Source organism: Austrofundulus limnaeus, unplaced genomic scaffold (assembly GCF_001266775.1).
Source record: "Austrofundulus limnaeus strain Quisiro unplaced genomic scaffold, Austrofundulus_limnaeus-1.0 Scaffold29, whole genome shotgun sequence".
Taxonomy (NCBI): domain Eukaryota; kingdom Metazoa; phylum Chordata; class Actinopteri; order Cyprinodontiformes; family Rivulidae; genus Austrofundulus; species Austrofundulus limnaeus.
Genome location: NW_013952431.1, coordinates 1,483,603 through 1,509,626, shown reverse-complemented (window position 1 = coordinate 1,509,626; position 26,024 = coordinate 1,483,603). Strand labels below are relative to the sequence as shown.

The window sequence follows — 26,024 nt, the reverse complement described above, 5'->3', positions numbered from 1 at the left end:
TAAAAACATGTCACGTCGGGCAGATTTGTGAGGAACATAATGACGAGCTTGGYCTGAAAGTTTAATCCACGACATTTGTTTCCAGTTTTATTCAGTTTCCCATGAAAAAGCAGGTCATGGATCTTCTTCCTACTGGAAGTCTTCAACTTTGGAGAGTGTGCTGACAGCTCCAACACACACAAATGTGTCCTCACCTTAACCCCTGGATGAGCACATGCAAGGAGTTCTTTATAGTGCATTGGCCTGAGAAAGCWGTTAGCAAGAAAATGAAAAGAAAAAAAGAGAAGGAAAAGAAAAAAAAAGACACTTTTTTGATTGACGAGCTGCAAATCTGGTTCTTTAAATAAACATTTAGTCGAACAAACATGAAGCTGAAAGGAGACTTTTAGCCACAGTTCCAAAGTGACTTTTCTAAAAAGATGGACTTACAAGTTGTAGGTTGCATCTATTTATATTTCCATTAACTTACAAATGAATAGACAAGTCAAAGCACYTCAGGTTTATAGGAAAACATTTAGAGGCCATTATGGCTGCCTTAAGTCGGATGGGATTCTATCACGCTTTGCCCTGCCTTTCAAAACAAATAGTTTATCAGTTTCAATCAACATTCCTGTCTGCAACTTTCTCATAATGCTCTTTAACCTGATAAAGTGAGATAAAACTAGATTAAAAAAGGGATTAAGCTGGTTCAAATTTCTATGTTTCTTTAAAAAAAACTTCTACTGGCTTTGAGATCACGATTTGTGAGACCACCAGGGCAGATCAGCTGACAAAAACTAGCAGTACGCGTCATTCCTGCAATGCTTTTACAAATCAAAWATAAAGCAAGTGTTTTTATGTAAGTCTTATTATGAAACAATCTATAGGAGGAATGTTGAGTTAAAAATATAATAATGGGAGTTCAATGGGAGAACAAAATGTAGCAAATAAAAATAAAGTCAGCATATAAAAGATTTTTTTGGGATATTTACTGTAACTTTTTCCTAACTATTAGTCACATCTTAAGCAGATAAGCTCTCCAATTAACAGAAATATTATTTAGTTTTCTTTGACCTTACACAATAATCCTGAAGAAGAAGTTTCTAAACCGTGAATATCTTACCTGTTCGGGATAGCCTTTTAAATAGCCTTAGTTAGTCCGGAGATTTAAAATTAATTTCTTACTGGATTGATAAGCTAACAGCTGGACCAAGTCTAAGATAAATGTCTGCCAACTTAAAACAAATTTATTGCAAAACAGTTAAATGCATACAGAAACTAAAGTCAAGAAGTCAAGAGTGAACTTCTGTAAAGGCCTTTTTTAATTTATCTATACAAGTCAATAAAACTTGCTTTTCTGCACAAATAAAGTGCCAACAAAATTTGTTAAAATGTCACACCCAATGYAAAATATATACAGTATATAAATAGAAGGTTACTCATTTAATCGCCCTCAAGCTAATTCAGTACCAAATACAGCATTCACTTTTATATCAACAAAGAAAGCCTCTGAATTATTGTTGCAGTTTATTACAAAGTGACACCCAACCTCAAGGCAAACATGACTACAAAATTCTAGATACCAYTTGCTTTAGTTTGTGTTTTATGACACGTTATAGCGTGTCTGATGTAACAACTAAAGTAAACATAAAAGAGGTCTACWGCCGGAGGCACTTGATAAAACCAGTTTAATTAAATGTGTTGAGAAAAAAGCTTAGAAACGCTTCACGTTTGTTTGTAAAATAGCYAAACTGTAATCAGTGGATAAGCAGCAAAATGCAGCACGTTATTCTGCTATGATAAGACATAATTTTCTATTGTGGTATTTTATGTCAATACAACCTGTCACGCTATGTTGAGACAGTGATGGGTAATTACACTTAGAGTAATAAACACAAACCAAAATGTGTTTTCAGTCGTCTTTCATCTCAGTAATTACAAGTTATTGAGCCACAGCTCAGGAATCATCAGGTGCATTCGAACAGGTTCCCCAGGCCAAAAAATAAAAATWAAAAATTAAATTAAAAAATCACAAATATTTGATGGGAACAGCAGATTTGGGGAGTTGTAAGTGAAGTATTTTTTGTGGGTGTCGGAAAAGCACAACGAAGACAGGAAAGATGAATGTTCTTGTTGATTCTTACTGTGTGTCAGAATGTAGTCACGTGATTTCATCAGAGCAACACAGGTGGTATTTAGTCCATCTCAGATGAAGCCGGCAGGAGTAATTTACAACTTGTTGACAATAAAAAGCAGTCATAAAAAAAAAAAATAATAAAAAACCCACTGTGGAGTGGCTGGAAGAAAACCACCCTCAGAGGAAAACTGTTGCAGAGGAAAGGAATGTGGAACGGCTCATTATAAGTAGCATCTGTTAGCATGTTAGCAACTAGCACATGTTTTAACCCAGTAATGGTGAAAAATAAYTGGGGCCTGAATGTTGACTTCTTTGAACTCATTATTTTCTCCAGAAAACTGCAGAATCATTTCCCCTAATAATGCTCAAAATGATCAAAAATGGCTATTAGCTCAGTGTATTATGGCTGTAAAATATTAAATAGGGTTACAAAGGCTTTTTGTGCTATGTCTTGGACATCATAGTAAAATACTATAATAAAAAAGGAGTGAGAAAATTATCACTTTTGAGAAAAAGCCAAAAAGATGTACAGTAAGTGTGCAAGATGCAAGTGTATTATTTTGAATATACTCATCCTGCATTTTTTTTTTTGTTATTGCTACAGTTGGGCAAAAGCGCTTTAGTGCATATCCTTTTTCTGTTGATCAAACTATAAAAAATAATTGGAACTATTTTTAAACATAATTTAACATTTGCATTTAGAGAAACACACATGGTGAGAGAGCTTAAACTAAAGCCCATAAATATACAGAGAGGTTTAACGCCTCCTTTTAACCTCCAGCACAAAGGTCTTCGTCAAAGTTCAAGATATGCTGCCGTGTTGCCTAATTTTAGTTCAGTATGCAGTTGAGCTGACTCTCTTTTATCTTCACCCTCCTGCTTCAGCTGTCATCTTCAGAAATGCAGCGCGGGATGTCTTCACTGGGGCCTCGTAGACTTCTCAAAGGCTTTCCTGAGCAAAGATCCCTGCAATACAAGAAGAGCCGAGAGGGGAAGCCTTGAAGAAGAAAGTTGGAAACTTAAACTTTACTAGATCTAAATCAGATCAATCTATTTCTGTGCAAGAAGTCAAACAGAGCAAAAACATAATAAAAATTGGAACAAATGAAGTGAGCAACAATTTCACCACTTTGCTTTTAACAATCACAAAATGCAACTTTTTCTGCTTTTGGCAAGAAATTTAAAAATCTTAAATTTTGCCACAGCTTTGTTGGGCAGTTTTATTGGATTTCTAATTACTCGCACAGTTTCTTCTCTCTCTCTCCCCTCGTAAACTTCAAATTTTTAGCTGGCATTTGAGCTGACATTTTTATATTTACCAGTATAAAAAAATAAAAACCTGTCTTGAACCTATTTTCCAAAATGTTATGATCTCTTAAAACAAAGTTCAACATGGTGAAAGTGCTGCACATTCCTAATTATCTTTCTTTTTTATAAATCAGAGTTCAGTAGAGGAGGGTTGCTGTGGAGGAACAGAGACACAGAACTCAAAACGTTCACTCTAAACACACAAGGATTCAGTTGTTTTTACTTACTCTGCAGAGTTTACTTCTTCTCCCCGCCTAATGACATATTTTCAGATTTTTTCTTCTGCTCCTCGTTGAACAAAAGATATGTTTGTGTTAGCATTAGTGTATGCATGGGTTTATGTTCATGTGTGTGTAAATATTAGTTCCTATAAAAATGATAATTTAGGATGAACACATTCACTTAAATTTGCAGTTTTTCACTTATGATCAACACATGTTAATTTTCCTTTTTTTTCTGTATATGTGCAGGCGGACAGTTAGGGTTGTTTTTATGTCAGGGCATGATGAAATTGCTGAAGKTGATCACAGGATTCATGAGGAAATATGTTGTTTACTTTAATATGACAATCTAAATATCTTCAGAGTTTGTTTACAGATGCAGTAAATACTCCATATTGCAATCATAATGCCAAAAAACAAACAAACATCATGTCATTTCATGTCATTGAACTGCATTATACAGTGTATGATGCATGCTTGTAAACACCATAAAAAGAACTACATACTTTATGTATGTACACATACTTTATGACGTTTTGTGAATACGCTTTTAAAGCATCTTATATCTGTGATAAAGTTCATCAAAACCTCACTTCAATAGTTCTAAGCCATTGCTTTAGAAACTGTTCAGGGTTGGTTAGTAGGACARAAATGGTAATAATACTCCAAATGAGCTGATATTCTGATTATTTAGTACAAAAATATGAGGATAGGATTATGCACCTGGTTCCATTTTACTGTTAAAAAATGACCTTAAAGAAGCAGCATGTGGTCTACTATGACGATGTTGGAGACTGGATGTTTTTCACCTCCCCCTCCTCTTTGAAAGGATAAATTATAGGGCTGCAAACAGCCTCAAGCCCCTCTCCAATTTGGTTTGTCTCTTCTCGGGTTACTGTGGTAACATCCCTGTTAATAGTTGCCCTAAAGCAGTGAAAACACAATGATTCCTATTGTCACACAAGTCTACACAAATGCAAACAATGTTAGAAATATTATGTCGTGTTTTTGCCGACAGATGTTGCTAGATGTTCCACACTGGGACTTTAAAGCAAACATTTGAAACTTTGGAAAACCGTTTTTGTTTGATTTCTGGCAGAGAATTAGTAAGAAATGTCAAATTATTCTTGGCAGGGATGTAAACTTCTTAAAATATTTGCTGGCTGTGTCGTGGATCAGAGGACAGAAGGAGCTGGTGATTTATGAGTTGGGGTTTGGGGATATTTTGACAAAACTGTTTGATTTGATTTGCCAGTAACTTTTCAAAGCACCAACAAAACAAAACTCTGCCACTTGCCTTTGTGTAAAAGAACTGTGAGCTTTATGGTGGTAATATTAAACATCCTGTTATGTTAGCAATAAATTTCATCATTCTGTCATACATATTAAAAAAAATAATAACCCTGGTGTTGCAAACTGTTTGGAATTATCTAAGTGATAAACATAAAATAAAAATATTTAAAAAGACAAATAAAAATATAACTATATCCATGTACCATGGTTTTGTGTGAGTTGGAGCTATTTTGCACATAATACAAGACATCCAGACAGTTTTATAAAGTGTGTGTAAAAGGTGTAAACCACTCCTAGAGCAGAGTTTCTTTTAATCCTTTAAAGTGGTTTGGATCAGGCTTTCATAAGATCTTTTTCAAGTTATTCTTTGGACATGTTTCGCTCATTTTCATTCCAGTTTTTGACCATAGCGCTATATTTTGTGGTGTTTTTAAAAAAACAAGATAAGTGCACAAGTGGAGGACAAAAGGAGAAGTTTCAGACCTAAAAATCCAGATGATCATCAGTATGTCAAGATAGCTAAAACCTCTTTGGGAATCATATTGTTAGTGTTAATATACTAACCCTAACCTGACCTCCCAGAGACTATTGGCAATTTGGCATGCTTATTATTATGTGTTAAATTTTATCTTTGTCTTGATCTAATGTGTAGGTAGTGGAGTGACAAACAGTGAAAGAGCAGCCCAAAAACATTCCCTGAAAAATGTTCCAAAAAATATAAAGAAATGTTATTCAAAATCACTTTAAATTATTACAAGAACGTTTGACTTCTTGGAAGTAAAATATCAAGAAATGATGAATGACTGAAGACTTTTAAGCACAACTTTATCATGGGTTATGTAGTTCACAAAGGGTATAGATGGTAGATAGATTAGATGCACAGGTTTTACCTCTGTCATGGCYTCTTCAAGCTGTTTCAGTTCCTCGTAGTGATCACGGGAGTCTCTCAAAGGCTGGACCATGATCTCTTCAATCTGAGGGAACAACTACCCAGAAAAACAAGTGTTAACAAAAGATCTTTTTATGGCACATGTTTCTAAACGCTTTGTCTTACCCTCATGACAGTCTCAAACATTGGAATGAGGACAAACTTGATGAAGCCAATCTGAGCAGTGGGTTTGGTAACTTTATCTCTGTCCATGAAGGGGGCCACAGGGAGACCCTCAGATTTCTCCCTGTCACTCTAAAAAAAAAAACAGAGCAGAATAGGAGCATTGTCATTTTGAACTGATTTCTTTTGCTTTGAAGTGACAGTTCTTGGAATGGTTTGATTAGACTCACCTGCATGAAGTACTCTTCCAGTAAGCAGTCCACCCATGGCTCTGCAACCTCAGTTGGCCTCACCTCGTTAGAAATATCACAGCACTTGATCAGAACCCGCTTCAGCTGAGAGCAGAAACATAATAATATGGAAGCACATGCTAAGTGCATGGATCAGTACAGAGAAGCCTCACAGAGGTTCAAACTCACTTCAGTTGAGAACAGCACATTGAATTAATAAAACAAATCTAATATGGATTAAATTTATAATATAAACCATAATTGATGGTTGATTTTGTGGATCGTTTACATACACATGTCACATGTTCCTCACTGGTGAAGTCAAAGTTGTCCACTTTTTGCTTAAAACATTCCAGAACCTCGCCATGTCTGGCCATATCGGTGGCCAGTATGAGGGTGATGATTGCCTGGAAACATAAAAATAAAAAAATAAAATAAATAAATGTCAAGCCAAACAGAAATTCTTGGATTTTAATACAGTATGTGCTCAAGAAATCTCACATAGAGCTAGAGGGGGGAACAAAAAGTTTTGTGGTTCAGAAAAGACCCTTTAGAAATGCTCAATGGTCTCATTTTCTTGTATGTATAAACACTTCAAAAATAAAGAACAGTTTTCTTCTAAGAAAGAAGCAAATCTGGAAATGTCCAAAAAGTAATTTTGTGTAATTATTGTCATGCTTACATCATGAGGGGGATGTTCTATGCTGTTTATCCACAGGGGAAAAATTCAGTGGAAGAACAATAAATAAATAAATAAATAAATAATTAAATAAATAAATAATCCTGCAATTCTGGATGATTTGTTATAAATGCCATATTATTGTTCACAAATTGATGAGTTTCTCACTTGTCGAATCTTTTTAAATGCTTCAGGATCCACGTTTGCGAAGATGTTGCACTCGGGAAGAGCAAGGATCTGGAAGGCCACGGCACAGTGATGGTTCTCCAGTGGAGAGATGTCATTGTAGCGTACTGCCAGCTCCGTGCGAGCGTTGATTTGGTACCTGATAGACGGACGGCATTGTTAAATGTAAGGGAATTAAGATGATCTGATAAACAGTTATCGCGTAACCTCCCTGGCGAGGGAACTTTTCACCCGTGTGAAACTCAGACTAAAAAAACAAAACAAAACAAAACAAAACAACATGCTCATCTCAGTCTGCATGTTTTCATACCTGAGATCTCTCCGTCCTGAACCAGTTTCACAGTTCGTCAAGAACAACATTGTGTAAGGGTTCTCAAAACATATCAGTGTGGGTCAGAGGGAACCGGTAGTATCTGTTAAGAGATGGGAGGAGAAAATCTTACGCGTTGTTATAGCCAGGGTGGTCCAGGTCATGACACACTGCAGCTGTCATGAGGATTCCCAAATCTGTGAGCGTCAGCTTCTCCTGGAAAGCAGTGCAAAGGTGAAGAGCAGGTGAAAAAACCCCCCAGCTATTCATTTGGAAATTTACAGGTTGCCAATTACATAAAAAGATAATTCTGTTTTTAAAGAAACAATCATAGTGGGACTTTGTAGTGAGAGTAGAGTGCTGTGAAGGGGTAAATGAGGGCACAGATTGTAGAGTAAAGCATTTTGAGTATCCTGGTGGGATAGAAAGGCGCTATGCAACCACAGAAATCAGGATACCTCATGTCTTGAAGCACAAAAAATGTTTTCCTTCACTGAACATAAAAAAAACATTTTAAATGAATGATTCATTGCAACATAATAAATTTAGAATGTAAATGATAATAATACTTGTTATTATACGTAATGCATTGTTTCCCTCCAGTACTGTCAAGAGATTATATGCAGAATGCTACAGTGGTTTGTACAAACTGACAGAAAATCATTGAGAACCACTACATCAGGCAATGAACTTTAATAGCAAGCGTGATGTTTATGTCATACCCGTAGGTTGCAGAGGTGGATCATGCCGTACATCATTTGGCTAACACAGAAGCAGTGACGGAAGTTGTGGAAAGGGTTGTTGCGGTAGTTCTCCTGAATCGCCAGCTAGGAGAGAAATATTCATTCAGTACACTGATACGAACTTGAGTTGACAGTTGTCTTTTTAGTTGAACACCACCGTTTGAACATTGACTCTCTAAATCTGCTTTCTTACCAACCAGCGCTTCAGTGTGATGGGATTCATGTTAAACTCCTTTACTAATCCCAAGTCATGGTACATGAACTCCAGACAACTCAGCATCTGCAACCATTAAGAAAGAGCACCATAAGACACCAGTGTTTGTAAAGATCCAGAGTGGCCATGTTTGATGGAGATCTACACACTTCATTGTGTTCCCAGTGCCAAACGTCAAACGTTGGCTTCTTCAATGCCTCAATAGTCTCCTGGGAAAGTGTGTACTGTAAGTGGTAGAGTCATAAAAGTCAACAGAAGATCCAAACAGTCTATAAAATCTTGATGTCAGATGAGTTGATAAGAGAGCTAAACGTACCTTTGGGTAACTGGGGACGTCTCGTCTAGGAGTGACCTTCCTCCCGTCATCTGAGAAACTGTATTTACATGAACTATTTAACCTTGAATCATGATGACACACTGACTTATGTTTTGTACATTGATAGATTGAAAACGTTTCCAGGCCAGCTTGATTTTACCTGCCGCTCCCTCTCGAAGCTACCTCATCTCGAAGCTTCCTCAGATCGTTTTTACACTTTTCTATTTCCACAACCTTCAAGCCCTCCACTGAAACAAGACAAGTGATGTCGGATGAAGGAATGGGTTTTCTCTGGGGTGCTGTATGGATATCAGATACGCATGAAATGAAGTTTCTGTTGTTACTTGTAAACTGCGCCACCTACTTTCCACTCTCTTCTCCAGCATCGCCAGTCTGTTGGTGAGTTCAGCCTTCAGCTCGGTGATGTGAAAGGCTCTGTGAAAGACACATCAAGAGACTTGGAGTTGGGTTGCGAGTGAAACAACTCTCCTCCACGGGTTAAGAATTTGATCATTTTGGTGCCAGAGGAAAATGAAGAATATGTGAGGGGGTGGGGGTGGGGTGAGATGAAGGTGTTACCTGTTAAACTGTTCAGCCACCTGGGACAGCACAGTATGAAACATGTCGTCCTTCTCTGCAAGCATACATATACATATTTGAAGAATCAGCACGAACTGCATTTTTTGTTAGGTTCAATATAATAAAAGATGCTTAAGAACATTTACCTTCAACCTGACTAGCAGACAATGGGACAACTTTGTATAAATTGCTGTTAAGAAATGAAATGAATGTAAATATTAGTAAAGATTATGTTCGAGCATTTATTTTCCTTTATGCAAAACTTACTCTTTGAAGTTCAATTAAAAACTTCATTTGTGTAATTATGTGTCATTACAAAAAGTGACTCGCTTCATTTGTGCATTTGATAATGATCAGAGCTTTCCGAAGGGACCCGTTTTTTGCTAAATCATTTTTTTTTGCAAAGGCCTTACAGGTTGAATCTCATTCTCCCACACTCCTACCCTGTTTAGTCCTACACTAACCACACAAAGGATTCCTCAAATGCTTTTGTGGTCTAAGATGAAGAGCTGCTTTGTACATGTAAAAATCTACTTCAATAAATCCCCATTTTTGTCCTTTGACTTGGTTGAAAAAGAGATTTTGGGCTTTATAAACGTAATGTTTTCCTTAATGTATTTCTGATGTATTGTCCTACTTAAAAAACTAACAGAATTGGACTCATTTCAGTGACTTTAGTTGGCTTTGCAAATTAAAATAAAAATCTCTGACAAATTGTGCGTTTATTTTGTTGAGCATACATGACAAACGAATGACACATAGGCTTTTTGAAGGAGTGTCAGATTTCAAAGAGAAATGTTTTAAGCACTACCCCCTCATGACTTTGATTTACGGGACAACAGGGCCCCTCAAAATCTAGGGAGCAGCGTAACACAAAGAAAAACAACATTCGTGTTAGTTTAAGTAAAAAAAATCATTAAATATTTAACAGAATTTTGAGGAAGTTACTTCGGAGAATTTGAGGGCATTGTGGGGTCGATGGAGACCATGGCGCCTTCTGGATCCACAACCATGATGGCAGTGTTTCTGTAGAAGAAGGATGAGAGAAATAAGACAAATAATAATAATAATAATAATAATAATAATAATAATAATAATAATAATAATAATAATAATCTGTCTCTTTACCTTTTAGGTAATGAGAAGTTATTTCGTTTTGCACAATACTGTTATGTTTACTGAATGCTTTATAGCATCCTATATTTCTATAACTTCTGCAATAAAAGCTACTTTCAATTATTATATTGGATGTTTTGAATTAAAATAAGAGAAAAAAATGGAAGAAAAACATAATTAGCACTCATTTGTTACCTTGACCTGCATGATTCAAACAGCGTGTCCTTTTGATCGCTGTACGAGTTCATTATTTGTCAGCAACTACAAAGGTTTTCTATATTCTTCATAACTCTGTTGTATTAGACTTTTGTAAATCCATGTGACATTTACACATACCGGTACCAAATAAACAAACCTGGGAATGTTAGAGGAGGAACAAAGAAGCTCCCTGATGTCACACGGACTACAGTGGCGACTGAACATCACCTGAAAAGTAAACATGTTTTAAAATCAGTTTTAAAAGTTCAATAGAAATAATTGAGTAAATGTGGTGACATTAATTGTCTTAACACAAATAAATGCCTAGAAAATTATTAAGAAACAACCAAATTTTCAAAAAAAGTTGGAATGTTTTGTAAATGACAGATAAAAAACAAAGTGCTCATCTCATAACACAGTTTATTCACAAGGGAGTTTAGTGACATATCAGATACTGAAACAATAAAATTTTATGTTTTTCAAAAATTAGGTAATTTTGAATTGTTGGCTTCTGAATAAATGAAAATGATTTAACACAGTTGTTTATACTTTTAGCAGCTCTTTTTATTCCACAGTTGACCTGCTAAAAATGACAAATTTTCTTTTCTGGATCTCTGACAGACGGACTTCAATCTCTGAACTCGTAAAGTTTTTCCTTTTAGTTTTCGCTGTCATTTTTCATGAATGGACACTTCCTGATATCTGAGGCAGGAAACATAGCCTTATATGGTGTTTTTGAGGTGGTAATTATGCTAATCTCCTCTCGCGTGCACGAGCAGCTGGATACGAACAGGTGGAATTTACGCAGCTCATTTACACACTTTTCCTGAAGATAGAAGAGTTTGCTGAATCTGACGTGACATGTTCGTACGAACCCTTTGTACGAACAAAAGTAAGAGAAATTTAGGATAAGAATAAGAACATGTTCTTGCATGAGGCCCATTGTCTGCCATTCCAGCCACAAATGCTGGTTAAAGCTCATCATGCAAAGAAGAAGTCAAATGTGAACACCATCCAGAAAAAAAACTGTCTTCTCTGGACCAAAGCTCATTTAGTATAAACCAAGGTAAAGAGGAAAACTGTTTTGTGGTCTGATTAATCAAAGTCTATATTCCCTTTACACTAAAGTGGATGGCGACCATCCAGCCCAATATTCAAAAACAGGCCTCTCTGATGGTATGGGGGTGCATTAGTGACTCTGGCATGAATAGCTTACACAGATGTAAAAGGTGCCAACAATGCAGTCATACAGGCTTAAAAGCAGCAACGGGTCTCCTCGGGTCCTTATTGTTTACAAACTGTTGTTAAAAAAGAGGGTATGCTTCAACATGATTCTGTGCCATCTTTTTTCAGTTTCAAAATGAACAAATTTTTCCAATTTTTTAGTTTCAACATTTGACGTGATTCCGTTTCTGAGTAAAATATGTGTTTATGAGATAAAATCATCACATTTATTTATTTCTATTCTTTTCTTCTTACGTTTTATCAACTGCTTTACTTTTTTTGAATTGTGTAAAACATGGATTAAATCATTTCATGCTGCAATATAAAACACTCAACAACAAAATTACATCATGGGAACAATGTGACATAAAAACACAGCTGCTGTTTGAGATTTCACGAACCTCTTAAAGATGTCAAGTCCAAACAAATCAGCCCAGTTTATAAGAATTAGTGCAAATGTAGAGCGTGCAATCAGAGGAATGTGTCAAAAGGTTGTACCCAGAACACATGAGATCTGGGAACACAGAAGCTCATACCGTGAGCTCTAAAGGCATGTGTCATTTTCAGATCTCCTCCAAAAGCACTTCACATCAACAGATCTGCAAGTGTTCTGCACATCTACGCCACGGTCCGTTTGGACCTCAGACACATGAAACTCGAGCCTGGAACCATCTGTTGCAACTGTTTATATAATGTGATCTTTGAGCTGCTACCCTGCTGTTGCTGTTAAAAAATTGCAACTAAGACACTTTTATTTTTGTTTTATATAATTATATCTGCATGTACTTCCTAATGATTAATACTGAGATAAATATTATTTTTACTTCGATACCCCAGAGATATAAACAAGCTAAAATTAATGCTTGGGCATCAGCACATTAGCCCTCTGTGTTTTGTCAGAAGCACCTGTATGGAAAACTAATCAGCATCATTATGGTCTAATTTTAGACCCTCATCAGGTCAGTGGAATCTACTTGGAATAGCTGCTCTTAGTAGATGAATTGTGAACTGAATAAGACAATTATTATTCTTAGTTATGGTTATTTTAATGTTACAAATCTGTTTTTTTTCCTGAAAAAAAAAAAAAAAACAAGGGCAGTTTTCTAAATGCAAATTTGAAGTTTGTTTATTCAAAATCTTCAACAAATGTTACAACAAAAGTGACTGTCAGCCTCTTTAGTAGCTTAAACTTTAACTTAAAATAATTTAGAATTTTGAGCAAATTACAGTGTTTGCTTGTTATCAGCGATACAATAACTTTCAAATGRGTGGCTTCATAAAGACTGAATGCATGTATTCGACTGGCCTGCCTGCACATCAAATTGGACAAATACTGAAAACTTATGGAGCAAGAAAAGGAAGAGAATCAAATAACAATAAAATGACGAGTAGATAAAAACTTATATTTAGCAAAAAAATAGACATATATTTCTCTTGAAAACGAACAGTAATAATCATCACTTTCTATATATAATAAGTTTATATTTTTTTGAGTATGTTGTTGGGTTTTAACTGAAGATAATTTGATTTTCTAAATACAGTGTTGGTCTGAAAAAGTATTTTCTTTGAGTTTGTTAAATAAACACTGAATTATTTGTAGCTGCTGATAACTTAAACCATTTATCTCATACATCTTAATGCACACATCAAATTTTATTTCAAATGTGGCCAATAAAAGCTTATTATWTGAAGTAAACTATCAGCTTACTAAATTACTGTTAGCAAACATTTTTATTCTTAGRTGAGCTCACCTTTTGCACCTTCCCATCGACATCCAGGTAAATGTTTCTTGGAGCGTAAGAGGAGGAGCTGGAACCCATGTTGATTTTCCTCTTCTTACAATGAAAAATGATCCTCCTCGGCACCAGAGGAGCTGTGATCTGAAAGTCTGCTGTTAAACAAATAAGATAAAAGGACAGTCATTTTTCTGTGTTTCTATTTTTATGCCAAGATTAAAAAAAAAAAAAAACAATATTAAGATAAAACTTCAAGAAAAAAGAAGCTGTAAAAAATAAAAAAGTGATCTGTTATCTAACAAAAAAATGCTCAAATGCTAAAATTTAAATGCTAATCATCTTTAACACTATGTTTTTCCATAATGCTCAAACATTATCAGGATATAGAGTAGTTGTTTTGTCTGCATAAACCTGTAACATGAAAAATGAAAAGGTTTTGTATATGATGCCTAAAACAAATCATCAGTACATGTGTTGAACTCACAGTGGCGACGATGCAGCTCTTCCAGAGAGAAAACAAGTAGTGTCCCGCTGCTGAGGATTCAGCTTCTTCACATGTAAACACAAACAAACTGAAAGCTGCGAGGAGGAGGGGGGCGGCTGTAAGTGATGGAGCTTATGATGAAGCTGATGTGAGAGGAGGGCAGAGAATAAAAGGGGCCTTCGTTGCTGTGGAACTGTTCCTATGGAGACTAAAATGACAACCGTGATGTATTGAGTGGTGTGAGGCTGTTAGCTGAGCAGGTGATGAACTAAGACAATGTCATCTTGTTCAGAACTGAGGTTTCACTGGGTCACAGCAGCAATGATGCTGTTGGTCTAACTCAGTCAAAAAAAATTAACAAAACACAACTTTATTTCTGCAAACAGAGGTCAATAATAAAAACAAAAACAATCCTTAACAGGTAAGATATTAGTTGTTTGTAACCTTCTCATAGAAGCTCAGTATAAAAAAATCTGCAGTAAAGAAGAAAAACATTAACAATATGAAAAGAGTTTGAAAGTGTTCACAAATGTCCATAAGTAAACCTTGGTTGCAGTGAAGCTGTTCATTCAAAACTATACTTTTGTAAATGTTCAGATGCTTTCTTTTTCCTTTCTTTTTGAAATAAAAAAGACAACATGAACAATGTTGACCTTATACTTTACATATTACAGTATTCCTATTTATGTGTTTAAACAAGTACTATTCCTTTATTTTTCTTGTCAGACCCCATTTCAGTGTTTTTATTAGGGCTGTCAAATGATTAAAAATTTTACTCAATTCCAAGGTAGCTGTGAATTAATCACGATTAATCTTAAACTTAATATAAAACTTTGAATTTTTAAATATTATTTATTTATTAAATAAATAAAAATAAATAAGCCATAAGAAGACAGAAAGGAAAAAAAGTGTACATAATGTGTTACACATTGAGTTTTTTTAATATTATTTATTTAACCTTTATTTATCCAGGTAAACTGTTTGAGAACCACTTCTCATTTACAAACATGAGCTGCCATGCACTGAGTGCATTGCAATTAACAAACCTACATATTCAGCCATATTAAAGTGATTGTAAATTTTAATTGTGATTAAAATTTTAAATCTATGCCCATGCAGCACTAAAATGAATCAGAGTTGACTCGATTAATTTCACAGCCCTCGTTTTTATATAATAAATATTAACTATGTTGTCTCATACACATAATCACAGAAATGATCTGATTTTTTAAATGCTTGTACATGTGCCTTTTTTAAAGGAAGATTAACCTTTTTATTTTACAAATAGCCACTCAACTAAAAACCTGAACTCCCAAAACAACTTTTTTTGTACAAATTAATAAATTCCAGACAAGTGAGAATGCAAGGCTGGATTTAGTCTTACAATGGATAAATGGATAAAGTCTGAATATCCTAAGGAAAAACAAACTTGTTCAAGTCAGTTCTAAAAAGAAAACATTTCTGTATGTAAATCTACGGTGCATTTCTTGATACGCTTGTGTAAAATCAGTACATTTARTTTGCAACACTTGGCAACAAAGTGGGACAAATTACTGCACAATAAATTTGAAATACAAGATAAAAATGTGTGCATGCCAAATACTTTAACAAAAATAATAATATAATATAAGGAACCTCTTACCACTGATGGTGGTCAGATGGCATGGTGGTGCACGTGCATGGCAGCCCCGCCTCTGTCAGTGTGCCCCAGGGCAGCTGTGGCTGGAGCTTACAACCATCATGATGTGTGTGAATGTGTGTGTGTGTGTGCTTGGGTGAATGTCTGAAGCACATTGGGGTCTAAGTGGACTTGATAAGGCACTATATAAGTTCAAGCCATTTACCATTTACCATTTAAAAATACAAGTACAGTAAATATATCACACATTTGTGAATGTGGATCGTCTTTTTGCTGTTTTGACTTCTATCATCCTTTTTGTATTTGAGCTCAATAAAGATTTTTATGGAGGAAAAAAAGCGTTTTTCACTAAATAAAGTCACTTGTCTCTGCTGGGAGTTTCACTTCAAGTGGCTGGAGTTAACAAGGATATTATGGGCAGGGCCCAGTCAGGCAGCAGGAGGTAATTAATTTGATGTGGAGAGCACATATCACCTGAGAGGATGCATTTTCCCCACACACCTGCAGACACACACACACACACACACACACACACACACACACACACACACACACACACACACACACNCACACACACACACACACACACACACACACACACACACACACACACACACACACACACACACACACACAGAGACACACCTTCTATTTCCAATGTGATGCTACTCCCATAAGTCCAATTAAAGTCCTTCTGAGCTCTTCTGTCACATTGCAGACAACCTGACAGGACAGACTGACTACATACACACATGCACACACATGTGTGATCCCAGTGAAAACAAATTTCCAAGCTAAATAAAAATGACCCACTTTTATCATTGACGCCGTTTCATTTTCCACAACTGATTATGGGCATGTTTGTGTGCTGCTGCATGTGTATTCATGAACCCGTGTGCCAGTGAATAGAATGGCATTTCAAACGGAACAAAGGCAGCAATGAGCAGATCAAACCAGGCAGATCTTGATTAGGTTATGCAACCACAAGGCTCGCACACACCCTCGGTGGTGGAAGATCCGTTTCAGGATAAAAGTAATCAGTAGCATCATGCAGATCTCCAAGACAAAAGACGTCCAGCTGGACCTCTGAAAGGGAGTACATTATCCTGATAACAGCGACGGACCAGGTTGCTTCATGTGCACGCATTTTTACCCCCTTTACCTTGCATCTAAATACACTTCATTAATGTGAATCTCTTAGTCACTTCTTGCCAGGCAGTATGTTGATGAAGCAGGTAGGGCACTTTAGAATAAAATAAGTTCCATCATTAACTCATTATTACACTTACTGAAAGGCTATATTCGGCAGCTGCATTAAAAAACAAAACAGGAAAGATAYGGGGGCACAATCACTACAAAGCATTAGACATAATAAACACCAGAGCAGTAGCCTGACTGGGCCTTAAAACACTTGATAGACCTATAAAGATGCTAATGAGTGGCTACCTGGAAATAATGTTTACAGCACACAGGAAGACACATCATATGCCAAAGCTAACCAAACTAATTAAAATCTACATTAAGRTAATTTAAAAGCCCAATTCAAACATTTATGAATTGGTGGTATGTGGTGTGAATGAGGAGTATAGGTGGAAATGTTGAACTAAAGTAATGTCTGTGAATAAGAGCAGAGGCAGCAGTTCCACTGATCGCTATAGACGTAGACAGCAATGTTTTTGCCTTTGTGTGTATGTGAGTATGTGCATGTGTGCGTTTGTATGTCTCTTATGGGGGTCGGTAATCAAAATGAACTTTTGAGAGCTTTATATCATGTTGTAATGTCTTTCTCTCCTCAAAAACATACCCAGAGTGTTGTTTGACTCATTCATGTGTGTTTGAGAAGTTCTTAAAATTTCCTGTGGAGCTGCCAAAACACTTCCTTGAACAAAGCACCGCCTATTTGTACAAACCACCTCCCCGGAGCTCAGTCCCCAGCCGAGGTCACGCCCCACCGAGCACCCATCCCCCGAAAGCATTGTGGTGAAGAAGTGCTGCAGTGGGAAAGGGAAGTTCTTAAAGAGAAAGAGGACAATTTTGAATGATGTGAAGTCAAATTTATTTTGATATTAACATGGGGMGTAGAATTGAATAAAAATAATAATAATTTTATTAAAACTTGCAGAAAGTCGTCAGGTGAACATCTACAAACATGTGGATCCCAAAAAATTTAACAAAATAGCTTACTCTGCAGAAAACAACAAGGAAATAGCATTTTGTCACCTTCCCAAAATAATCGCCCAAGTTATTTTTTTGGCAAAATTTACTTTTAATTTTTTAACTTTTATTTTTACTTATGTCATCTCTTCATGATGCTGGCCACATATGGTTAAACACCTTCAGTTTATCAAATCATTTGATAACATCCCCCCATGATGCTGTCAACCTCCATCWGAGAGTAGGCCAGTTTATTGAAAGGCAGTGACAAATAAGTATTTATTTTTTGTTTTTCACTGAGTCTGGGGACACACAGAGTTTTTTTTCTGTTAGTGGAAATGTTTTGCTCTGAGATTAGGTATGTTTTTTTTTTTAGAAAACCTGGGTGTTTGATTGCTCAGGACTGAAAAGTGGCGACCTGCATGCTGAAACACGCACATTATGCAGAAGGACTGGGTGCAACAAGGCAGAACTCAGGAGCTCAATTTACAACAAACAGAGTTAAAAACACACTAATCCTCTGTAACTGAACACAGAAACCAGTGTGGTAAAGGTAAAGATATTCTAAATTTAACCCTTAAGGTAGGTCACAGTCAGACATGAGCACTATGGTCTCTGGGCTAAAATGTAGAGGAGTCATTTTGTGACAAACTGATTGTGATTAAAAATAAAAGAATACTACATTTTTAGTGTTAAGGTTCTTCATATAAAAAATTGTGGACTAATGATTTACTCGTCACTGTCTATCAATAGTAAACATAAAATGCAAAATAGTAAATTACATAAAAAATGAAAAGGACAAATGCACACAACAGGTGATAATACAGAATGCAATGTCATGTTTGGACTCACAAATAGCAGCACTATTTAATTTATTAATCTATGACCTTTGCAAGTTTTTTTTCCTGATCAGTGTGAATGAAAATCAAGTATTTTATTAAATGTTTTACTGACACCTAGTGGTGTATGGAAAAATTACAGCTCTATTAAAGACAAGGAATGTTTTTAGCACACAGACACACACTCAAATGGACATAAAAAAGTACAGGAAATAAAGATGGGGTGTGTATTTTATTGTCACAAAAATAGAAGACAAGATGCATCTTCACAAAACAGTTTCTTCTTATATCATTAGATTATATAATGTGAAGTACAAGTAAATATGCTCTATGTGTGTGCTGTAATTAACATCTGGAAAGAAAAAAATAATCAACAAAAACAACACAAATCACTCAAACGTGGAACATATATACATCTGTATATCAAAACTTACATTTCAAGAAGTAAAATATACATATCTCATAGGTGAAACTTCTTACCGTGCCTTCATTTATGGGATTTCCTACATGCTGGTGGACAGGAAAATGTCTTTAGAGTGGCTAATCAATAGATCAGAAAAAAAACCTATGTGCATAGCCATAAAGAAGAGGATGACAACTGAAACTTCATGGCATAAATAAAATATATTATTCTCAAGTGCAGCAACACAGAGATAAGCTACACATGAACAGAATTTCACATATCACAGGGTGAAAACTAACATCCAGGTGCCAGTCAATGCTGTGAGGGTGTCTGCGCGCTGGGATCCAGACCCTCGACCTCCACGGGCAGGTGACTGGGTGGGATGCCCACTGGAGGACGGACTTTTCTGATTGGGCTGAAGCCGCGTGGRGAGGATCCTGGGGAGTGAGCAGGAGAGCGAACAGGGGAGGCGATGGGGCGTAGAGGAGGGGTGGGGAGAGGCTGTGGGAGAGGCTGTGCCAGCGGAGAGGGGCTGCGGGGGTACCTGCGAGGGGCAGACCAGATGGGCCGCTCAGTTCTGTTGGAGGCAGTGGGGAGGACAGGAACGTAGGTGGAGGGGATGTTAATTTCTGATTGGCAGGCAGCACTGCCAGAACATTCTTCCAGACGCTCCAAAGTCTCCTGAAATAAAAATAAAATAAGAAACGTTCAGAGGTAGAGCCAGAGGGATGTCATACCTGTCACCTGTTTGGCCACCCAGCCACCCATAACTGATGACAAGTGGGTGGGGTTCTTGGATTTTGTATTTGCATTTAGATTTTGTTAAAGATCATTCTTTAATACTACTACACTTTCTACTACCTTTTCCTCTGTGTATATTTAAAAGTGACTTAATTATAGCCCTTTTGTAGTCTGGCCCATGCCTACCTATGCAGTTCCGCTCATTTCTAGTTTCCCTTCACTGCTCCGTCTGGGATTTGTCCCATAGGCAAGGATTTCTTCAGGAGAATTTTCATCCGGGCCAATCAGAGAACAGAACGTTGATTTTCTGAGCAGTGTCTGCTTGTAGTTTATTTTACCTGGGCCAATCAGCAAACAGAAGGAGGAGTTTTGAACGACGTCAATGCTCTGTGCAGTGTCTGTTAGTTATTTTAGCATATGGCAGTGGAGGAAGTGAATGAAGCCAGACCGTGTTGATAAGGCTTCCAGATTAAATTTAATTTTTCTGACAAAGCAGCAGCTCTCATTTACAGTTGTCTCGTTCGGCTCGGTACTTCTCTCCTCTCAGTAGGGTTGTTTACAGCACACAACATTTCCAGTTAGCTTCTCAGCTTAGCCTCCTTCACAGCAACATACGTCGCAGCCAACCAATCCAATCATTTTAAATTTCAGCAGAGGCCACGCCTCCAGCAAGAATCGCTTCTCTATAGCCTATACGAAGCAAAGCGAAGGACAAGGGGTTGGTTTTAACCAGGCTAGCCCTTTTGTAAAATTAGCATTATCTTRAGTAGTTGGTTTAACCTTGGATTAACATCGGCAATCAGCATGTGATCATTCTACAAGAATGTAGAATCTCCACAACAAATTTCATCTCAACAAGTCTTAAAATGGCCAAATTGTATCCTTTTAAATTTAGCTATGGTGGCCATATTGTTTTTTTTAATTTAATTTAATTTAATTTAATTTTTTGTATTTAGAATTTGGTAAAGGTTAATTTTTGGATTGATATTAATCTTCATCTTTGTGTGTCTAAAAATGGCTGACCAGTTGTGACCAGCATTCAGTACATCATTTATACTTTRGGCTCATTCTTAGCTATGATCACACAAAATTCCAGCTGATTGTTTCATCTTGAATTTTCAAATCCAAAGTGCCTTTTGTATTTGTATGTGCCCCCCACCCCCCCCAAAAAAAAACAAAAAAAAAACACTTCAGCCACCCCTTGCAAAAAAAGTCTAGCTCCACCCCTGGTCATATCAGAATTACCCTCTGTTGTGTTTTTGTTTGTTTGTTTGTTTGCTTTACTTTACACTGCAGCATCATTTACTGCATGCATATTGCCATGTGAACAGTAGCACAATTAAAAGTCATCAAAACAGACATTTTGCAACTGAAATGGTGACTCACGTCTTCATTGAGAACATAAAGAGGCATCGGACTCCTTCGACTAAGGGTTGTTGGTTTGGGCACAACATCAACTGCAGAACACAGATTGTTTAATAGAGAAACTTTAGAGCTAATTGACAGTTTTCCATAAAGTTAATARTGATGTTAATATCTACATTACTGGCAACCCATTTACAATATAATAAAGAGCATTTGGAGAACTGTTCCTCACCATCGTGGCCATTCTCACTTTGCTCCACATAAACAGGAGCTCTCTGCGGGACAGGACGGTGCTTCTTTCTACAACATAAAGCACACAAAGGTAACCCCATTCAGTCTTTAWGCAAACGTCCAGGTTCTTGTAATAACATAGAAGCTAAAGTTGGAGTAGGGAGTTTCTTGAAATTCTAGTCACACCATCAGTACAATATCCAAGCCAGAGAAAAGGAGAGAACAAGAAAGAAGTAAAGAAAGAGAAAAAGAAAGAGAAGAAAAAAAGAAGGGAACAAACTCTCACTTGGAAGGTTTCCAACAAGCACAAACCGTCACCAGGGTGATTAGAAGGAAAATGCCCCCGGTAGACAGGATGATGTATAACGAGCTCCGTCCTAAACCAGAGTGGTACAGAAGAGAAGAAAAGAAAAAAAAACTGACTTCATACACTAAACTGCATCTTCATTTTAAAATGTACTTTACTACAAAACCCTTTAAATTGTCATCTCTTTTTGACACAGCAGATCTTGAAAGATAAAGACAGTTGTTTTTATTATTATCATTATTTTAGCCTACATTTCCAGACTGTACAGGCTTAAATAAGAATCAGTGAAGTAGGACATTAGGGCCGTCCGCCCTGAGACTTTGTTCCCTTTGCATGCAAGGCAGCYCAACAGAGTCTCAGCATGTCTGAGAGCCTGTAGCTGTCTGATCATGCAGCACACTACGGCAATAATGAAGTCAGAATTACTCAGGTCCATCGAGGCAAAACATCCWCCCCACCTGCCTCCTTTTTGCCTRTGCCACCTCATAAATAACTGACCATTCACTGGAGTAGAGTGCCTCTCCCCCTCTCCTCTCTCAGRCTGACATGTGGCCCTATACTGGCGCCCAGTGACAGCCGCTCAGAGCCAACCCTCTTCCAAACACAGCCGGGATTTGCTCTTGTTGTAAACAACATTGTTCGGGAGGCCGGKATACTTGCATATTGGTCAGCCTGAGGTGGTAATTGCTTCAACAAGCTTGTGGAAGTTGATGGTTGGGAACAATGTGCACAGTGTTCATAACAAAACACATTCCCAGGTTTGTGAAAGGGATGGTTCAGATGGTTTGAAGTGGGGTTCTGTGGAAAGGTTATAAACAGTTAAAATCTTCAGATACCCAACTCTTAAAAAAAACCCTGCTTTGGAGAAATAGAGTGCATTTCTGACCAAATTAATGAGCTAACGTCTGTTCAGAGTGAGATTGCTGCCCTGCTTAGAGGGCTCTAAAACCATTTCATAAAGAGGAAAGAATGTAGAGGAGGAAAAAGTAAAAAGAAAAATAAAACTGGAGTTTGTTTTTAAATTAAGTACTTCACTTTAAGCAACAGCCCACGTAACAGAATATATCTATTGTTTGTGATTACTTTTATATGTAGATACTTGTATCTTCCATTTTTCTTCTGGTGRCCCCACTCCATTTAAGAAATATTTTAGGCATCTTATGGCAAAACAAAACACTGTGCACATGCAAAACGTGTCTTAACACATTCTCCACCTCTCAACACACAGAAGAAGCTATCACCTTGTTATTCCTCAAGTAAATTTTTGGATTTCAGTTTCAGCCAAAGCTGAATGCCACCTACTGTAGACAGTGAGATGAACAGGAGTGCTCTTCATGCTGCTGATGGGGTTCTCCACAGCGCAGGCGTATATGTCATCGTCTGACATCAGGACACGCGTTAGGGTCAGCACCTTCTGGTCATGCGAGAGCAGCAGGCGCGAGTCGTTGGTTAGCACTTTTCCTCCTTTCAGCCAGCTGTAGACGGGCTTTGTGCCGTTGTCGTGGGAGCAGTGGAGGTTGAAATACTCGCTGTACTCCAGGACCGAGGAGGCCATCATCTGAATGTAAGGTTTGGACACTGGAACTGATCAGGACAGAGGATAAAGATAAAGGTGTAACAGCTAGCCGTTAGCTTTTCAACTCAGTCAGAATAGTTTTTTTTCTCTCAAATTTTAACTGTTTAAAGAGCGATCTACAACAGGTAAGATGATGACTGAGAATAACCTTCCAAACTCCTGCTTCAAAAGATACAAACTATCCCTTTAAAAAGCCTATTATGTGAAATAAAGAGAAAGAATGATTGCGTGTACCATCTACAGTGAGATTAATGTTGTGCTCTCCAGTGAAGGTTTCATCRGTGATGGAGATCTCGACTTCGTACGCCCCTTCATCCGACAGCTGCAGGTTGTGAAGCAGCAGTGAGCCGTTGTCAAACACCTGGATGCGGTTTTTGTACTCGGGTCTCAGGTTTCCTATAACACCCGTTCCTATCGACTGTATGACGGTGACGGGTTTCACTTTGTCCCTCTTCAGCTGCCACTTAATGACAGGCTTGGCTGAGCTGCCGCTCGTGTAGCTGACCGACAGGAGGGCCTCTCGGCCCACCGTGCCCCTCACCACCTGGGTGTGGCTGGTCACATTCACCCCCAAGACCTCGCCTGCAGACAGGTCAAAAAGACAGATGGGTGGTCCTGATTGATATCACAACTGCTCAAATAAACCTAAATCAAAGCAGAAGGCAGACCGTGTTTTAGATCACACAGGAATAAAAAAAACTTGGTGTTGATACAGTTAAAATTTTWAAAGTTGTTCATATTCTCCTTAAGACTGTGTCAAATGTTTTGTTTCAGTCTTATAAATTTTATTTGTATGCTGAAGAACATCTAGCCTTTAAGCTACCAAATATATTTTTATAGAAMCGTGGCACTGGAATTGACCTTTTCATTATTCAGACTTTTTTGTCCAATCAAAAAAGAAGCAACCAACTTTTTGAAAAGAAAACAGAAAAAAAAACAAGAAGAAATGCTTCCATCTGACCTAACGTAGACCTGTTTTGTAATTAATGAATTAAAGGAAAAATGAAGTGTTTTCAACYTGGTTTTCTTAGTGTCTGAAATTCTGTAGAAAGAGACATGAATCKCTTTTATTGTTTTTAAAATATGTTTTAGCGTCTGCAAGAACGTTCACCTTAAAAAGCAATTCAAATTGTTACACTGGAAAAAATTTCCAACTAACCAAGTTATATCCAGCCAAATGTGTTTTTGATCTCGTTTTGAAACTGATTTCCTAAACAAGAACTGATTGTGTAAGAATAATAATCTTGTTTTCAGAATGTGTAAGATTAGAAGATGTGAAATAAGAAAAAAAATGAATCAAATCAAGCATTTCAAGAATCTTACCAAGTAAAAACTTCTTACTCCATTGGCAGAAAACTTTGACTTAATTTGAGTCAAGTTTTCAGACTAACAATACAAATAATCTGACACATTCTGAAAACAAGATTTTTATTCTTATACAATCAGTTCTTGTTTAATAAATCAGTCTCAAAACAAGATCAAAAAGTCTTTTTTGACTGGATATAAGGTTTTAAAACTTGGTTGGATGGACAGTTTTTGCAGTGTACTTCATTGGTTTAACAGTGTCACTATATTTATTTATTTATCCATCCATCCATTTTCTGTACACGCTTCTTCCTTTTCAGGGTTGCGTGGGTCACTGGTGCCCATATCCAGCAGTCACAGTGCGAGGGGCGGGGTGCACCCTGGACAGGTCGCAAGTCCATCACAGTTATTTATTTATTTATTTATTTATTTATTTATTTATTTATTTAAATGCATGAAAGGGAGTCGATGAGGCTGAGCTGCCTCAGTTCTTTGTAATCTAGACTTTTCTTCTTGAAGTTGTTGCATAATGCACACCTTACAGCTTCATGGCTCAGCTTAATAAAGTTCTGCATGATACCATGAGAATATGTGTTGAGAATGAKCCTTAGCCACTACCCTGTCAAATTTGAGCTTAATATCRAWAAATCAAACTGGGTTAGAGTGCGTCTGTGTTGGATGATGTCGATTAGCTGCAGCAGACATGTTGCTCAAGTGTTGATATGCATCCTCTGTGTGAGTTTTATTAAAATTTTATTCAGTTGCGATATCTTGGAAACAGACAGCTGGACAAAAACAATAATGTCTGCCTTCAGTTTCTGGCAGTGGGCAAATAAAATAAAACCRATTTGGTTCAAATATCAAGTAATAAAACCATACAGCAATAAAATGGTGCAAAAATGGGATGTTTGATTCCACATCAAAATTGTACAATTTTGTTCCCTTTATGATAAGATTAGAACAGGAGTCTTTGTTCTTTAAAAGTATGTTTAAGATATTTTCCTWTTTTTAAACTTAAATAATTCAAAGACTTATTAATGGCACACATGCTGGCTTTTTATTGGGTCCTTTATACAGTACCTAGCCACATCTTCATAAATCAGCTTCTCTGAAACTCCCTCCAGGAGRCCCTCCACTCCAATCTCTTGCAGAGAACAAGTAATCTGCTAATTTTGATTTGTGTACCTCAGTTATTGTCCCCCTTCCCACAGGGGTACGGGGARAGGGTCTTAAAGCACGAGTCACATTTCACCTTTACAGTGGAGCCCTGTCCTGGAAACCGAACAAAGCCAAGTTATTATGTTCACAGTGGAGGTTCCTATAACTCAGCTGTAGCTGTGGGCACACGGAGGTCCAGACTGTTCACTGATGGAGAGATCAGCCCGAGAGAGAAAGAGGGCGGAGAGAGGGAAAGAGAGAGAGAGAGAGAGAGAGAGAGAGAGAGAGAGAGAGAGAGAGAG

General features: G+C 37.2%; 2 protein-coding genes across 4 annotated transcripts in view; both read right to left on the bottom strand.

Moving 5' to 3' along the window:
* Positions 1–1,650: 1,650 nt before the first annotated feature.
* Positions 1,651–14,149, bottom strand: pde9ac (phosphodiesterase 9ac). Its single transcript, XM_014005271.1, has 19 exons — positions 14,005–14,149; positions 13,536–13,675; positions 10,718–10,788; positions 10,195–10,272; positions 9,393–9,436; positions 9,247–9,301; positions 9,032–9,102; positions 8,828–8,915; positions 8,668–8,725; positions 8,501–8,575; positions 8,331–8,417; positions 8,117–8,221; positions 7,528–7,610; positions 7,067–7,223; positions 6,513–6,626; positions 6,220–6,324; positions 5,993–6,121; positions 5,829–5,924; positions 1,651–3,082 (listed from the first exon to the last, which is right to left on the bottom strand). The coding sequence occupies exons 2-19, from the start codon at positions 13,602–13,604 to the stop codon at positions 3,035–3,037; spliced, it is 1,533 nt and encodes a 510-aa protein (XP_013860725.1). The 5' UTR covers positions 13,605–13,675; positions 14,005–14,149; the 3' UTR covers positions 1,651–3,034.
* Positions 14,150–18,849: 4,700 nt separating this feature from the next.
* hepacama (hepatic and glial cell adhesion molecule a) overlaps positions 18,850–26,024 on the bottom strand; it is an 8,924-nt gene continuing 1,749 nt past the window's right edge. The window contains exons 2-7 of one of the 3 annotated variants that reach the window (XM_014005268.1): positions 23,494–23,841; positions 22,986–23,267; positions 21,663–21,759; positions 21,378–21,445; positions 21,167–21,237; positions 18,850–19,720 (exon numbers count right to left, since the gene is read on the bottom strand). In XM_014005268.1, the coding sequence (XP_013860722.1) occupies positions 19,352–19,720; positions 21,167–21,237; positions 21,378–21,445; positions 21,663–21,759; positions 22,986–23,267; positions 23,494–23,841 (1,235 nt within the window). In that variant the 3' untranslated portion in view covers positions 18,850–19,351. The remainder of the gene's footprint in view (positions 19,721–21,166; positions 21,238–21,377; positions 21,446–21,662; positions 21,760–22,985; positions 23,268–23,493; positions 23,842–26,024) is intronic. The other 2 variants (XM_014005269.1, XM_014005270.1) reach the window with 2 other exon arrangements.